The 17,524-nt window shown below is 42.5% G+C and overlaps 1 protein-coding gene across 4 annotated transcripts in view; it reads right to left on the reverse strand.

The window, feature by feature from the left end:
• Positions 1-17,524, reverse strand: part of RAPGEF5 (Rap guanine nucleotide exchange factor 5) — a 279,765-nt gene that overhangs the window by 81,425 nt on the left and 180,816 nt on the right. For 3 of the 4 annotated variants that reach the window (XR_013960501.1, XM_080666447.1, XM_080666445.1), the window contains exon 9: positions 8,099-8,224. The exons of the other annotated variant lie outside the window; for it this stretch is intronic. Coding sequence is in view for 2 of the 3 variants with exons in the window: in XM_080666447.1 (XP_080522573.1) it covers positions 8,099-8,224 (126 nt within the window). In the remaining variant the exon portion in view is untranslated. The remainder of the gene's footprint in view (positions 1-8,098; positions 8,225-17,524) is intronic. 4 annotated transcript variants of the gene reach the window in all.

Here is a 17,524-nt window from a genome sequence, read left to right on the forward strand (position 1 = left end):
ATATGTACTGCACACTTGCCCACAGTCTGTTATGTTCTGTTATGATATTTTCAGCGATCTTCTATTTTTGCTATTTTAAAACAACATTTAGGGCTGCTGTATGCCAGATGGAATTTTTCCTTTACACCCACTTCTCACTGCAAAAGGAAAAAATGGTTCTTTGCATCCCATATGGAAATCTTTTATAAATTCCTTTTCCTCATCTTTATCAATTGAAGTATTCGAATCACTCAGAAATCACCAAACTTTGGCTGAATCAATCTGGGGCAAAAGTCCATACAGCAGAGTGAGAATATTTACAGTGAACATATATGCCTGCATGGTGTTTGTGAACAGAAAGTGCTCATATTGCATGCAAGCTCAAACTTCATTTCTAAAAAAATAGGACTGACTCAAAGTCGACTTTTTAAAGAAAGCGATGATGTGGTGGCATATTTTAGGATAAAGCTAATGAACTAGACTTGAGCTATAATTGGACATTCTGTCTTCACAGGGACTTTAGCTCACGTCCCTGGACTTGAGCTCCTCACAGCAAAGCCTTCGTGTTTATGCTAGTTACTGCCTGGTAGAACCAACAGAGCGGACTTGGAAGAAAGGAGTCAGAGAAAGAGCTTTGAGAGCGAGAGCAAGACCCATTCTTCTGCAAACCTGTTCTCACGTTGCCCCAGAGGAATCTCAGAAATTCGAATCTGATCATCTTTCTCTTGCCTACTGAATTCCTCACAAGGGCTGCATCGTGCTCCTAGCTCTCAGCCCTGTGTCCTCTGGCCCCTGTGCCTCCCTCATGGGCCTGCCTCTTCCCTCGTGCCCCCCCCCACCCCCTATGCTCCAGGTACTTGGTTCTGCCTCCAGAGCGGCTGCATCCTCCACGTTAGACTCTTCAGCTCATCACACGTGTTCCTTCCTCCGCCTGGAATGCCCATCCTTCCCACTTCTCCTGGTTACTCTTCTGACCCCTCCAATTCTGTCTCTTCATCAGGGACACGTGCAGGTCTCCCTGTCCCAGCTGAGCTCCCTGGGACAAGCTTCCATAGCGCCCTGTGTAACACCCTGCAGGTAACTGGATTCCGCCTCTGAGCTTCCTGCTGAGCGTTAGCTCCCTGAAGGCAGTGATGCATGAGGGCAGCACTGGGACCCAAGGCACGTCATACCTTGGTACCCGTGTCTCTCCACTCCCTGATATCTCCTCACACCACGTCTCCAAGCCTCAGTGGTACACAATGTCATGAAGAACTGTCTGTCTGTCTGTGAAGGATTGTCCATCTTTTCTCTACAAGTTTGTCTTAAAGCGTCCAATATAAATCCAACTGAAAGTGAACCAGCAAGGATTTCTAATGTTATCTGATCAGACAACAATCCATAAGGCAATAAAATTGTTATATTAATTCAGATCAAGTCTTGATAAGGGTAGATAAGAATATACAGTTGCCAGGGGTCTAGAATGAGATATACCAATGAGGAGGGCAAAAGCCAACGAAAAATAACCTATTTTGCAATATTTCACTTTCATGATTTCTCTAACATACTAGAGATGATATGGCTACTTTAATCACAGAGAACTTTTTAAGCTCAGGGAGCAGCACCTGTACCATAGAGAATACAAGATCCTTGAAGAACATGAGTTCGATAAATCAAACTAACTGAGCCAGTATCAATTTTCTTAATTGGGCCTTTTCAAATAAACTTGGATATTTTCAGAAAAATAAACAAAAAAACATAATGACCAATTCCCCCATCTTTAAAAATGCTGAAACTAAATTTTTTAAACTGTTAGGACGTGCAATGGGCTTCTTGTGAGAACCTAAAAATACAGCTAGTGAGCAGATGGCTCCAGCCCCCAGCACATCACTGGCTCTCGCTGGCTGCTGGACTGCCACTTTTCTGGAGGATCTCTCTCTCTCTCTCTCTCTCTCTCTCTCTCTCTCTCTCTCTCTCTCTCTCTCTCTGATTAAAGAGTACACGAAGCAAACTGAACTTGTAAACCCTGAGTTTGAAGAGCATGATTGAAGCAACTGTGAAATTTGTTTACAGGAGGTATTTCCCACTCTCTGAATGCCTGTGGAGTTATTTAAAACACTTTATTGAATGCTGTCTTGAAGGGTTGTTTCTCATGAGCCAGCTAGATTGTAAACTTCCTGGAGGCAAGAACGATCTTCGACCACTTTTGTGTTATTCTGGTGACCAAATTAATTCTGGTTAGAAAGGAACTAAAATTATTCACGCAAGGAAGCTATTTCCTCTGAAGAGGTGCTTTCGTACCCAACCAACACAAAGTCAGGGTTTTGTTATTAAGAAAAATAACATGATTTCTACATAGGAGGGCAATTTAACGTATTAGGAATTGCCTATTACACCTGAATTCTGGCGTTCAACACCAATCAGCAATGTCACAAAATTCTCCTTGTCTTTAAGTAGTTTCTTGGTTAAATTAAATTATTGGTAAACTTCAAATAATACCAAGATTGCTCTTAACTTTACTTGACTAGATGGATAATGCAACTTTAAGCATAGACCGACAATACCACTTTGCCTTTTAGTATTTCACACAGTAAAAAGAGGGCTTTCAGCTTATATTTAGGCTTTTTATTAAACAAAGTCACCGACGAGATGAAAGTTGGAAAGAGGCAGAGACCAACGTTAACATGTGAAATAAGAGTGACAGCAGCCAGATTACTCCCAACCACTTCTGCCCTAGTGATCCTTGTACAAGGACCCTTTGGCGCAGGCAGAATTCCAGGATGAGGCTGCAGGAAACAGGGAAAAGGAAACCCCCCGGGCGGGTCGAGGGAGAGGAACCCTGCCCTGGCAGCCACTGTGCCAAGATTCAGTTTCAGAACGTGAAAAATCCCTTCCCACCCTTATTTCATAAGCGAGTGAGAAACGGGGAAGGAAGTAGGGTGGGTCCCCAGACTTAACAAAGGAATTGAAGAAAGCGGGGAGAGAGGGGAGGGCCCTCGGTGGGGGGTATACAGACAGGTCCCTAGGGAAAGTGTCACTAGCATGGCTGTCACGTACGTGATATAGATCCTCCTTTCTGCAACTTGGAAATCAGGAACTCGGTTCAGGAGCCACTTACTGTTGGTATTTCCAGTGTCCCAGGTCATTAATACACTACACAGCATACACTGCATCTCAGGAAAAGCAGTTTCGGTTGTCTGGTAAATAGTGCAGTTGTATTCCAGAAAAACGGACCCGTAGCTGAACGTACATTTTAATACAGCTACTTCGCTGATAAAATGCGAACAGTGTATAAGCTTCTCAAATCTGAGTTAGGACTCCAACGAAGCAAGCCCCTTTGCATTCCTCTTCCTTTGGTCCTTCTCACACCTCCCCCCACCTTTTCAGTAAGTTGTCGTTCTGTCTTTCCTGAAGGACTGTCCTCCAAATCGGACCTCTTTCTCAGGACTATCATGATTCGAATCCTCTTAGCTTCTGTCCTCCTCTCAGTCCTCCCCCCGCAGGCGACTGCTGAGGCCATCAGACTGAGTTCACACTCAGCCCCGCTCTGCTTACTCACGCAGCTGCCTCAGCTCCCTAATCTGTCAAACTGAAATAGAGCAACACCGGCTCAGACCGTGTGGGTCAGGAGAGCGCCCCTAAAGCCACAGTGGGTTCTGAAGAAGGCATACACATCATTGCAGCAAATGCCAACCCTTGGCCAAATCATCCAGTTTATTCTGGGGCTTCCAGGGATTCTCGCCGGCTCAGGTTTTGTCAAGGTGTCTGGTCTAAGAAGAAAGTTTATGTAGGCCCCACACTGTTAGCCAGAACCCCATCCAACAATTTGTTAGTGAGATAAATATCCTCTGCCTTCGGAGACATGCTGCAGGAAAACAAAGCAAGTACATGTCTCATGCATCTTTCCAGCAAAGGAGACCAACCATTCTGGCAACAAACAGAACATTCTCGTGTCTACCACGGTACCAAAAAACCTTCATACAAATTCAAAAAATGCTGACTATAAAATAACACACGCACATACACACACCCCTTACCAGGCATCAGATCCTGCCAATTTCACTGCCTAAATCTTATTTCTCATAGTTTCCTCCCTGATGTAGGCTTACGTCTTTCAACTTGACTCACTACAATAGCTTTCTAAGGGTTCCCTCCAAGACTTTCCTCTCCCTCACTCAATTTTTCCTCTAAAGAAATGTGAGAGAGATCTTATGAAGACCACATCTAATTATGCCACTTCCCATCTCGGATGGCTTTCTTTTGCCAGGAAAGCAAGTCTCAACTCCTTAGGTTGGCTTACTGGGTCTTTCAGAATTGAATCCTAACCTCTCCTCCATCCCACTGCCTTCTTTCCCCATGAATCACCCAGTGTTCAACTCATGTGTCTTCCTGCTGGTCCCTCTGCCTAAAACACTCTTCCCCATGCTGCCCTTCAGTGACCTTCAGTCATCCTTCAAGGTCAAGCTCTAAAGTTCCCATTTGGTAACACATGCCGCCTCCTCTATTGATACAATCATAGAATAAAGACGAGGAAATAGCATGCCTATATAAGAAGTAGTTTATTTAAATAATTAATGACCAAATGTTAATCTCACTATCATAGTATTTAGAAGAAATAGTCATTTTCTGGCCCCTTCTTAAAGTCCTCACATAATTTTCAACACTTAGGAAATAAGTGCGGGGTAATTTTGCCTACAGCTAGTTCATAGAAAAGAGGAAAACCAGGTGCTTCCTGAGAAACTTGTGATAATTATACATTTCACTTTTTTCATTTCAGAAACACCCTGGCAAAAGCTCAGGGTGAAGCTTTTCTCTAATGGCATGCATTTATGATAATCATGGCAAAAATTAGAAATGTCTCCTCAGGAAGCTCTGAGCCCCTTCAATTTGCAACCAGACCTACCAGCAACCAAAGCTATATTCTACCAAATTCACGTCTTTCTCTATGCTGTGTTACTTTAAAGTAGCTTTATCATGTTGGCACAAAGGTATAAAAAGGGATGTGGCATTCCAGAACTGGGGAAGCAATGCAGTTTAGTAAAAAGAATGACTTGATAGGCAACTCAAATTTTATGGCTATCTCCTGAACCAGCTTTGGCCCAGGAGTAGTAGATGAGGTAGATGAAGCATTTTATAAACATAAAAAAAGGAAATCGGTATCATTTCAGGCTTTGCTATTGTTATAACAAGAGGAGGAAACTGCAGACCTGGGTTTACATTAAGTAAACTGTAGTTTCCTCTGTACATGCTGTGTGTTATAGCCGAGTTTTCATGAGTAAGAACAAATGACGGCTATTGAAAAGAAAACAAGGGCAGGAAAAATAAAAATGCTGCACCCACCACATGGACACTGTGAACTCAACGTGCAAGTACAGGGATTGATAGACTGAATGCTGAAGACACAAACGAGTAATATAACCTACCGGATGGTTTTTATTACTAATAAACTATTACAAAAAGGATAAGCATCTAGTATCAAATAATCCATTTAGTGGAACACCCAATGAATATCAGCCTTGAATATGAAAGCAACCTAAGGGCCCATCAACAGATGATTGGATAAAGAAGACATGATACCTGTATATAATGGAATATTACCTGGCCATAAAAAAGAATGAAATTTTACCATTTGCAACAGATTGGATGGACCTAGAGGGTATTACGCTAAATGAAATAAGTCAGACAGAGAAAGACAAGTACCATATAATTTCACTTATATGTGGAATCTAAAGAACACTATAAACAAACAAACAAAATAGTAACAGATTTAGAGATACAGAGAACAGACTGATGGTTGCCAGAGGGGAAGGGAATTGGGGGACGAGGTGAAAAAGGTGAAGGGATTAAGAAGTACAAATAGGAAGTTACAAAATAGTCATGGGGACATAAAGTACAGCTTAGGGAATATAGTGAATAATATTGCGATAACTATGTATGGTGCCAGGTATATGATTGTCTAAGTGTGTATATTAGTTTCACACCTGAATCTAATATAAAATAGTCTTGAATGTCAACTGTGATTGAAAAATTAAAAATAAAAACATTTAAAAATAAAGAAAAATAGCATTGAGAGCTGATTAGTTCAACTGGTGTCATCCTATAGGAAGGAGGGCGCAGAATGCCTCCCTTTATATTCACCATGAAGGAGAAAAGCTCCTCACCTCTCCTCGCTGTTGGCTTCAGTAGGAAAAGCCTACAGAGAAAAGGCCTTAATTCCCATGTTCATTTAGACACCATCTTTGCTCCCAGAAGCACCAACACTTCAGCTGTTAGTGCATCCCTGTTATGACATCATGCGAGAAGTAAAAAAAACAAAAACCCACCTTCGTGTTCTATTTTATAATCTTAAAATGAAAGTTCGAAGATGACAGAATAGATAACATAAGCAGAGTTGCAAACCTCCTACCACTAAATTTCTATCTCAAATTAAAAATCTTTACCATTATTGGCACCAAGTTCATATTCCTATTATGACATATTCGGAGGGCATTATGTTCACAATAGCTCTAGTATTCTGAATTGAACTAAATATAAGTCATACACAACATAGGTACCTTTTAAATAAGCATAAAGTTGTTGTGGCTTAAGGCTGATGATTTCTAACCTTGGTGAAATGGTACTCTACTGTTTGTTTGACTTTAAAAGATCTTGCCCTATGTTCAGGTAATCACTGTTCCATTGAATTGAATATGCAGTGCGTTGTAAAATATATTACTCATTTTAAGGGCCAGTTGGGAAGAAAAATGCCCACACCTAAACTATAACATGCTTTTATGTCATCATTCATTAAGACTCAGCCTGATTTCAGAGATGCTAAAAGGTGGGAGAGATGTGCATCTTGAAATCAATGAAATATGGCATATGAAAATTGTTGCTCTTTTAATTAAAATTTATCAAAAGGAATACTGTTTTTGAGAAATTTAAGCCATGGGCTGGGATATTCAAATATGCTAAGGACATGGAAGGGGTTAGGAGTCCGTCTTTGATGTTGTCAACCTTCAGGACTCTTTTAACAACATAAATAAGTCCCTAAACTTTTCAACGGTGCCTAGCAAAGTGAAGGCTCCGGAGATCTCCATTTGTCAAGTCAAACAGTCACCCCTGAAATAGTTCAGCTACGAGGCTCGGAAACTGCGAGGTTTTCTGTCCCTTGCAACACCAATTGCTTTGATCTGAAGTGATACTGTGGGAGGTGTGGTTACTGCACTAACCAGCCTGCTATCCCGGAACATGCGCCTCGCCTGCTCAGTGAAAGCCTGGCATTGGTACTGACGGTCTTGGAGCAGAAAAGGCATGAAGCGCTTTTCCCCCCTTGGAAAGGGTAGAAAACAAAATTCCAAGGAAAAACTAAAGTCAGAGAAAGACATGTTTATAAGCGCTGAGGAATTTTCCCTTCATGAGCAGCCCTGGCTAGCTCGGCACCGAGAGTGAAGGCTTACAAACAACAGCAAAAGTCAACAGACAACAATGCAGCAGAAGAAAGTGGCTCCATTGTCTCCCGGCCATGATGGCAGTGGTCTCAGTTCTGAGGCTCAATCTGAATGACTGCTTTCAGGGGACCCCGCACAGCGGCCCTTCCTCCAGTTTCACTACGTGTGAACAATGTAACTCTTGTTTGAACACAAACATTCATAAGACACTGGGAAAGCTCCCTTCTGACTCTCCCGCTGGGTAAGAGCATCTAGAATCGGTTCTTCTCGTCTTGTCTATTTCTAGGGACTTAGGATACATTTGTTTGGTAACTAGAACCACCCTTGTCCTAATCATAAAAAGTACACATTCTTTCAAAATTCATATTGCACAAACTTTCTGATGGGATGAAATTCCCAAAGTCAAACTTGAAAGCCATCCGATCAGGGCCATACGTAGACATGCGATCATAGCTGCTTACATGTGTTCTTAGATTTATACGCGATTTACTTTTGAGAAGAGTTCTCTTATAAACCCAGTGTCATACACTACTGGCCTGGAGCTGTCATTTTTACTAAGGAGCGTGCTTTTTCTTGGGCGGGGGGAGGGGAACATAAAAAGCCAAACCTTAAGGAATTTAAAATAAAAAGTTCTTTCCTTCAAGCATACAACCAGGCAGAAACATTTTCCACCCTTTCAAACCTGCACCCCTAAGAGGAAAAGGGCTTACGTGTTCAGATTTGTCCTGTTCTTTTTTGTCCGTCTGCAAAAACTGACAGTTCTCCCTCGCCAGCTTCTGGACCAGCTCGATGCGCCCGATGTCCTCTCTCTCCTGAAGCTTGCACATCACCCCTGCCTTGAGAGTCGGAGAAAAGGCAAAGATGTACTTAAACCCGCAGTCCCAGGACATGACACCGCCGCAGAGTTCACCCTAATGCACGCTCATCTTCTCTGTCGCCCGGATCCAGTCATGGTCGTGGTCAGAGTCGGCCTTCCCCAGATTGAAATTGTGCGATTTTAATCTAGGAACGCCACTCCAAAAGCGTCACCGTGGAGAGCATGGATCCGTCTACTTGAAGAGAGCGAAGGGCAGAGCAAACTAAATCATTTGCTGCTAACGTGTGCTCCTGATATGCCGCTATTTGTTCCTGACAGCCTGTTTCCTGTTACATAAGCAAAGCCTAGCAAGAAGGTTAAAAACTCATGGGAAAGTTAGCCAGGAACCACTCCGGCAAAAAGGGCGAAGTGATACAGAGTTCTAAAAATAACAGGACACAGCCTCCTAATGTTTTAGAGCTCCACCGGATCATTCCATGTACAAATACACAATTAACAAGATCACAAGGTTTAAAATTTTTTTTTTCCATAACTGGAAAGTTACTATGGGTTATTATTAGCAGAAGATCTCCAATGTTGCATAAAATATAGTGGAAAAGTTTATTAAAAATAAGCTGGGGCCCTGGCTTGTGTGGCTCAGGGGTTAGAGTGTCAGCCTGCACATGGAAGGGTCGCAGGCTCGCTTTTTGGTCAAGGGCATGTACCTGGGTTGCAGGTTCGATCCCCAGCCCAGGTCGGGGCACGTGCGAGAGGCAATCAATCGGTGTGTCTCTCTCAAATTGATGTCTCTCTCTCTCTCTCTCTCTCTCTCTCTCTCTCTCTCTCTCTCCCTCACTCCTTCCTACCCTCCCTTCCTCTCTAAAAATCAATGGGATTGACAAACAAACAAACAAATCTGAAATAAAGGGCTTAAAATTTCATCAGGGTTTGGAAATGATTCATAAAACATCATATTTTTTATTACGCCAAAGTACCTGAGTAATAATAATATGGAGAAGAATCTAGGACTTTGATTAGACAAAAAAATGTTTGTTATAACACAGGTTATGAACTGTTTCTGCTCAAATTCTTTAAAAAAGGCTTCATATTGACATATCAAGACATGATCTAATAAAGAAATCTCAGCAACATAACCAAATATGGAAGAGGGGCCAGAAGTGATCACAGCGCCGTGGTCTTAACACTTAGTGATACCGGTACCCATTTTGTTGAGTGGACATCAGAGAAATGAGACCACACATGCCAAGCTATGGCTACACCTTTACTCCCAGGGGCAAGGACATCTGCTTATCTAGCAGGTTCTCCGACAACTAGGAAGGAAACAAAAAAAGTCCATGAAGTGGCCTGAATCACCAACTCCCAGAGGTCAGCAAGTGGAATTCCTTCACCCAAGTCAGAGATTTATATTTACAACATCCTCATAAGAGGTATTCCACTTCCTGTCCAAGGTTGGACAGGCATCTGTTTATCTTAAGGCAGCCTGTGTACTTTGGAGAGTTAGAGTTCATGGAAAGTCCCCTTCACACTGGACAAAATTCTTAAACCTCTGAACTTCAACCCATTTAAGCAACTGAAACTATTTCTTATTCAATATGACAATCTTTCAAATATTTAACTACCCATATTTATGATAGCCTCCTTTTAGCATCACACACACACACACACACACACACACACACACACACACACACATTATTCATTGACTCGTTCTTCCATTCACTCTTGCAATAGATTTTATTTGAGCAACAATCATGTGCCAAGGTCGACCACAGGTTCCTGGGATATAGTAGTGAACAACATCTACTCAGAGAAATTTCTACACCAAAATGATGAACATTATTTAAATGTTTTGACATTTAAAGGAATAAGTTGCTCTCAGCTAGAAAGTTCATTTATGTCGACCATCTGTGATTTTTTCTCTCTCCACCCATGTCATCCTCAGTTGTAAATACTGTCCTGCTGGTGGAGAGAGCAGGCTGGTGACCCCGCACCTCAGGCCCTGCACCCTGGGTGTCTGTTCAGTAGAGTGAGGGGTTAGTCCTCAACCCTCTGCTCCTGGTGGGTAAGAGACCGAAGGGCACGTGTGGGGTTGGGGCAGGCTGGGGTGGTGCCCAGGAGAAAGCACCACAGAGCCATCTCATTTGGCAGCGGGAATGAGCCTGTTACCTCTTCTCACCAGCACAGGCTCACCAGCAACTGGGCTAAGTTCCCCGAGACTACAATTTGAAGAGAGAATCTTTCCTTCTGTGTGTGGGTCCCTTATAATATCATCAACGAGAAAAGGGTGGGACTGAGTGGAGGAAATTTAAGAAACCTTGACTATTTGGGGGGTTTCTGTGTCACATGAGTTTTTAAGGAACTCGAACCATTCTTCGTATCATGTGCTTAGGATTCTAGATACCGACTTTTCTTTCTTAAGGAAATACATGGTTATTAGAACCTGATACTTGGGTGCACAAATTATGTATTTTAAACACAAAATGCTGTTACTTAAAAAAATGGGTTTCAGATTGACTTAATTATTTCATAATTTTTTTGGATAATTAAATCATCTGATGATTTAAAAAGGAATACTGTTGTCTTGATTTTCTGGTTTCCACATCATTCCCAGATGCATTTTCACAAGATAATCAGTTCTAAGCAGTCCTTACATAACACTTATTATCAAAAGAGGCTTTTTCATTCCCCAGAGAACTTTTAGCCCAGAGAGATGGCCACACATCCTCTATCATTCTGTAAGGCAGTTCTCTTTGGAAGTACCACACGGAACCAGATGTTTTCTAGAGCTCCCTTTCAAAACTCCATAATTTAGTGATCCGATTCCAAAAACCTATGAATTTATTAATACACTTTAGGAACTTTGCTCTGGCAGAAGAAGCAAGACAACTAACAGCTTTCGCTCTAGACTTTCACATGCCGGACTACTTGATTTATTGATGTGAAATTAATTATAAACAGTTTACCTAACACTATTAGGCCAGAAAAAAATTAATGTGTAAGGGTCAGAAGAGTTATTGAAGAGCCTCATTTCAAAGTCTGCTTTGGAAAAACAAATCTGTGTAATGTATAATTAAAGCTATTCATGACTTTCAGTATTTGAGAAGAGAAATGTTATGAATGTAAATGAAAAGTCTGATTCCTTTATAAATGGAGTCGTAAGAATGTTGGGTTCATTTTTCAGTGGCAAAATGAAACTTGGACAGGATTCCCTTAGGAAAAGCTACGATGATAAATGAACAACCTTTATGACAAAAGGTGAAAGAGCACAGTTCTATGTCCGAAACATGTTCTACATTGTTGTACCTTTAAAAATCACTTAGAAAAAACAGCATGCAAAAACGGCCATCCAGGGAACATCAGGATGGAAGAGCCCGCCTCCGATGAAGCACGTTAACAATTACAGAATGCGATTCCATACAAACCTAGGGTATGAGAACGCATTCTTATCAATTATTACGTAATAGATTAATTTCTCTAAAAATTAAATCTTGAATAGAATTTCATAAAAAATGAATAAATTTTTTTTTCATAAAAACCTTTTTGCTCTTCTAAACAAATGGCAGACAATCCAAATGGCAGAATGAAACACTGATGGGCTGGGATGATATACTACATCACTCAATTGTCTGTACCTATTTCCAACACAGAAAATACTAAGAATTCTTTCCAGGAAAATTCAGAAGACAATTAATAATAATAAGTAACATTATTACTATTTATTAGTATATGTTATTAGTCATATATTAGGGAAGCAAGTATTCATTTTCTCAAATTTCTTCAGAGAAAGGAAGAAAACTAAGAAAAATTTCTTCCTGATTGGGGTAGAAGAATATCCTCTTTGATAACTGGGAAGGACCAAGGAGCATTCAGAGTGAACCTGCATTTGAGAGGAAGTGTTCTGGCAAAGGCGGGTTCACAATGCCCAGAGCATCCCTAGGACAGGCCTGGACCACCATGCTGGGCATCTCAGGGCCTCAGAAATCATTTAGTGCCTCCCAGGCCCTCACTGTACAGGTGAGGCAAGGCAAGTCCAGGGTGGGTCATTCCTCTGGTCCTCTTCTTTTGTGGGATTATTGGTGTTAACACAGCATGCTGAGTGGAGAGACCCATCCTATACAAACACTATGTGATACTACGGCCTGCAGGAGCATGCAGGGAGCAGGGGAGAAGGCTGAAACCATGGTTCCATGGAATTTGTACTGTGATTTCCCTCAAATATTTTCTTAATGTAATATACTCATATAATTTTCTCTTCTGATGAAACTAAATATATTATACTAGAGGCCCGGTGCATGAAATTCGTGCATGTGTAGGGTCCCTAGGCCTGGCCAGTGGTATCTTCACATATATATAGGTATTTACATAACTGACGAAGCAAGGGGTTCACTCATTACATATATTTGGTTCCTTGAACTTTCAGACTAGAATAGGGAGGTTACCAATATTTTATCTTGTGTTGATGTGAAAGTACAGCTCAGATCTGTATATATTATTGAACATACTGCTAAGCTGCTAAGCAGGGCAGCAAAGTTGACAGATAACAAAGAAGTAAAAAACCAGAATAAGCAAATTCTAATAAATTCTAACCTAGAGGATTTAAAAGGATCACCTATTTTCTATAGTACCTAGCACAGCCTTACATAAAAGCTTTCCTCAGCCCATTAAACAAAAGTCACACTTTGGCTACTGACAGATTAATCTTCAAATATTTGGCAATTAACTTGTTTAACTAACAGTTATCACCACTTAATCTATGTATATAAAAGCCTAATATGCAAATTGTCTCCACGGGAGTTCAACCGGGAGACCGATCGCTCGCTATGATGTGCGCTAATCACCAGGGGGAGGCACGGAATGAAGGAAGGCCCCGGCCGGCAGCCGGAAGGCCCCGATTGGCCCTGATCACCAGCCAGGCCTAGGGATCCTACCCGTTCACAAATTTTGTACACCGGACCTCTAGAATTAAAATAATTGATTCCAATGGGCCTAGGGGACAACGGAAATAATTACTAAATCTGGTTGTCAATGGCCACCTGAATGAAAGTGAGAATTTCCAAAGTTTGACATGTTATAAATTACTCATTGAAGAGTTCATTAAATTGGAATCTGGCAGAAGTCTAACGAATCTTTATTTTGATAAAGATTCTTTAATCCTTAGTCCTGTAGGAAGAGTTACATGTGAAGGGCCAAAAATGGTATGTGAGTATGTGAAGATACCATAATGGTAGACAGAGGGTGCTACGGCAGCCCAGCCACCTTAAACACCTTAATATTCAACCAAAGAGCAATGTGACCAACAATCATGATGATAATGACAACTCAAGAGGCTAAGTCAGGGGTGGGCAAACTTTTTGACTTGAGGGCCACAATGGGTTCTTAAACTGGACCGGAGGGCCGGAACAAAAGCATGGATGGAGTGTTTGTGTGAACTAATATAAATTCAAAGTAAACATCATTACATAAAAGGGTACAGTCTTTTTTTTTTTATTTCAATAGTTTTGTTCATTTCAAACTGTGCTCTGATACTGTGCTCTCCAGGGGCGTGTCTCCCTACATCACCACGATAATGTGTCTACACATTCCCAGGGTGATGTCGGGGACGCGTCCACGGGCATTACAAGGAGCCTCTGAAAGATTGAGAGGTTGTTCCTTCTACTGAATGGGCGGATATAAATCCACCCACTCAGAAGAAGGAGCTGCGGCCGTGTTTCCCGACGTTGCCATGTTAACACTGCTGCTGGTGAAGGAGCGGAGGGGAGAGCAAGAGAACCCTCCGCTCTATCGGCTCCGCGGGCTGGATAGAACAGCTGAACGGGCCGGATCCGGCCCGTGGGCGTAGTTTGCCCACGGCTGGGCTAAGTTGTTTTGAGTACTATGTGCCAGGCACCAACCTACTTACTTTCCATATACTCATTTAATCTTCAAAACAACTCAACAATTACCCCCACTTGACAGATGTTAGAAAGGCAGTTTCGTACCGTGGTTAAAAGCAAGGATGCCAGAGCCAGAGTGCCTTGGTTTGATTGACCAGCTCATCTGTAAAGTGGTAATATTTACATTATCTGCCTCATAGGGTTTGCTCGGAGGTTTAAATACATTAATAAAAACAAAGAGCCTAGAAGAGTGCTGGTGCATATGAAGCGTTAACTCCCAGTCCTAGCACAGCAAGGCTCCTGGGGCCCAGGAGAGTGGAGTCACTGCCCTCGGCTGCGGAGGCAGAGCCATATGGCCCTTGAGGGAGCGAGCGAGCTCTGAACCTCACAGATGCTGCCTGACAATTATTGACACTCTTACCTGCCAGCATGGTGGCGTAGTTTATATTTCTTCTTTATTTTTTTATTTTTTTGTTAATCCTAACCCGAGGATATTTTCCCATTGATCTTTTAGAGAGAGTGGAAGAGAGAGGGAAAGACTGAAAGAAACATCGAGCCGAAACCAGTTTGGCTCAGTGGATAGAGCGTTGGCCTGCGGACTCAAGGGTCCCAGGTTCGATTCCGGTCAAGGGCATGTACATTGGTTGCGGGCACATCCCTGGTGGGAGGTGTGCAGGAGGCAGCTGATCGATGTTTCTAGCTCTCTATCCCTCTCCCTTCCTCTCTGTAAAATATCAATAAAATATATTTTTTAAAAAAAGAAACATCGATGTGAAAGAAACACATCGATTAGTTGCCTCCTGCATGCGCCCCACCAGGGCCCAGGGGGAGCCTGCAACCAAGGTACGTGCCCTTGACTGGAAATGAACACAGGACCCTTTGGTCTGCAGGCCAGAGCTCTATCCACTGAGCCAAACCGGCCAGGGATATGTTCTTCTTTATAATATCTCCACTTTACAGAGATGAAAACCAAGCATGCTCCTCACTGTCTTGCATGGTGGGTCACTTTGGTGACAATGACACAGATGCTGCCATGCAGGAACTCACAGGTTCAGAGCCATAAAGAACGTGCCTCCAGGCACCAGCGAGGAGGAAGACGGGCTGGGAGGCAAACTCAGCTCCGCATGCACTCTCCACTGGGCTCACACAGCCCTGCACCAACACAGGGCGTTTCGTAAGCAGAAAGGATTTCTAGTGAGAAAAGGAAGAGTGGAACCAACACATCAGGGGAGAGCTGGAGTTTTCTGGGAGGTGGGAAACCTCTGTACAAGGCCCGTTTCTCTGGGTTACTGATGGCCTTACCCCTTCACACACCCACAGTTTTCAGCAGCCTCGGGGCATTTTTCCATAGTGACATCTTCCATCCCATATGGGGAAGGAATGAAAAACCAGTTTCCACTGAACTTGTCTAAAATGTGCTCTGGAGTGAAGATTGCAATTATCTGAAATATCAGAGAGCCTGGCATATAGGTGGCTTGGTTAATCATATGTACATACATCAAATGCCAAATTAATAAAAGGGTATACATGTATACACACCCATAAGCACAGGCATAATCTATTTCCAGTTCTGTGTAGATGGCCGATGGTGAAACTCTGGAAGTGTTCTTTAAGCTCACCTTACACACCTTGAATTACTGATGATTCTCCCCAGAACACCTGCATAGATGGACCCACAGAATCAAAACAAAGCAAACGCTCTGGTGCTTCTGTGTAGCAAAGCTTGCTCAGTGCATCAGAGGAGGTGACGGCCTTTCAGCCGAAGCCTAGGATTCCCGTAACATGCATCCAGTGAACTTAACTCATCACTTTCAAGCCTAAACAAAACCTGTTCTGATCTGATGACCGATTCACTGGCTTTGGCAGGTTTCATGATCTCATTCCCCTGTACATCCTATGCGACTCTGTCACTGCTGCTGAGGAAAAACCCCAAATCTCCAAGAGCGAGGTCTGTGTATCCTTTGCAGACACACAAAGAGATAAACGGGCATTAAGGTAGACGTTTACCCACAGAATTGGTTCAAAACAGATAAAGAATAACGATTTAAGTTCAGAAACATCTGTCCCACTAAAAACTTAATGATTTAAGAAAACCTCAAGAAAGGAATGCCTGCCCAGGTTTGCCTGGAAGTCTGACATGTAATTTCAGCATGAACTTGTGGACTGCAGCGTTCTGAATATTACCACAGCAAAACAATTCCAAACAATTCCTGATGTGACCTCAACATTCCAACCTGTGCAATTATGACCGAAAAACCTAATGTGATTATTCTGCTTCCTTATTTCCTTTTTTATTTTTTTATCCTCACCCGAGGATATTTTTTCCCATTGATTTTTAGAGAGAGTGGAAGAAAGGGGTAGAGACACAGAGAGAAAAACATCAATGTCAGAGAGAGACACATCAACTGGTTGCGACCTGGGCTGGGAATCGAGCCTGCAACCGAGGAACATGCCATGGACTAGAATGAAACCCACGACCCTTCAGTCCACAGGCTGATGCTTTAACCACTGGTGAGTGTGTGGTTTTTTTTTTTTTTCCTTTTTATTTTAGCTTTATTGAAGTGTAGTTAATATACAAAAAGTTGCACATATGTAATGTATATATTATGGTGAGTTTGAACATATGTGACATTGAGACACCGCTGCCACAATTCTTGAAGGCCATTTGTGCTGCAGGGCAGAGCAGTTCCCTGTAGTGAGGGCTCACAGTGGGCTCGCGTGCTTGAAGAGTTTCTCCACCCCGTCTGCCTGAGTGTTGAGTCTGTCCGATTTTTCTACTGGGCAGACCAGCCCATTGCTCTGGACATGCCACAAAAGTAGATTCACCTGGAGCACTCCTTTTGTGTTCTCACATATGATAAAATCCAATGGCTTATTTATTTTACATACTTTTCTCTTTAATACTCACAACTGTCCTATCAGGTAGGTTTATGGGTGAGTAATCTAAAATTCAAAGGGGTTAAGACCCCAGCTTAAGGTAGCTAGCTATTGAGCCATGTCAGATAATGCTATAGCTGGGTGTTGAGGGGAATGGAATTCTGAGGAGTAGATTGAATTATTGGGGACTTGCAAAAACTGTCTTTATATTGGGGACTTACAAAAGAGTCACCTGTTCTGCTTCTCTTCCCACTGTCCCCACTAAAGCCCTTTAAATGACACACATTTACATGAGGTTAACAGTTGACCACACTAGGGTGTCCAAGTTTTTATGCTGCAATAGTATTTGGAGGTAAGTCGCTACCCAAGGCATATCCATGCCATAATACTGGGGGTTGGCACAGAATCTCTGGCAGGTATGGCATCACATGGACCTGCCTGGCCACGCCCCGGTTGTGTTAGCCAAGGCTCCTGGGCCTCTCCATGGGGTGGTCTGGCCCAGGGGGGTCCTCTCTCCTGGTTCCTCACTACTTTCTTTGCTTTCTCTGGGAAGTGGAGTATGTCTCCCT

The sequence above is a fragment of the Plecotus auritus genome (genome assembly GCF_963455305.1).
Source record: "Plecotus auritus genome assembly, chromosome: 4".
In the NCBI taxonomy this organism is placed as follows: Eukaryota; Metazoa; Chordata; class Mammalia; order Chiroptera; family Vespertilionidae; genus Plecotus; species Plecotus auritus.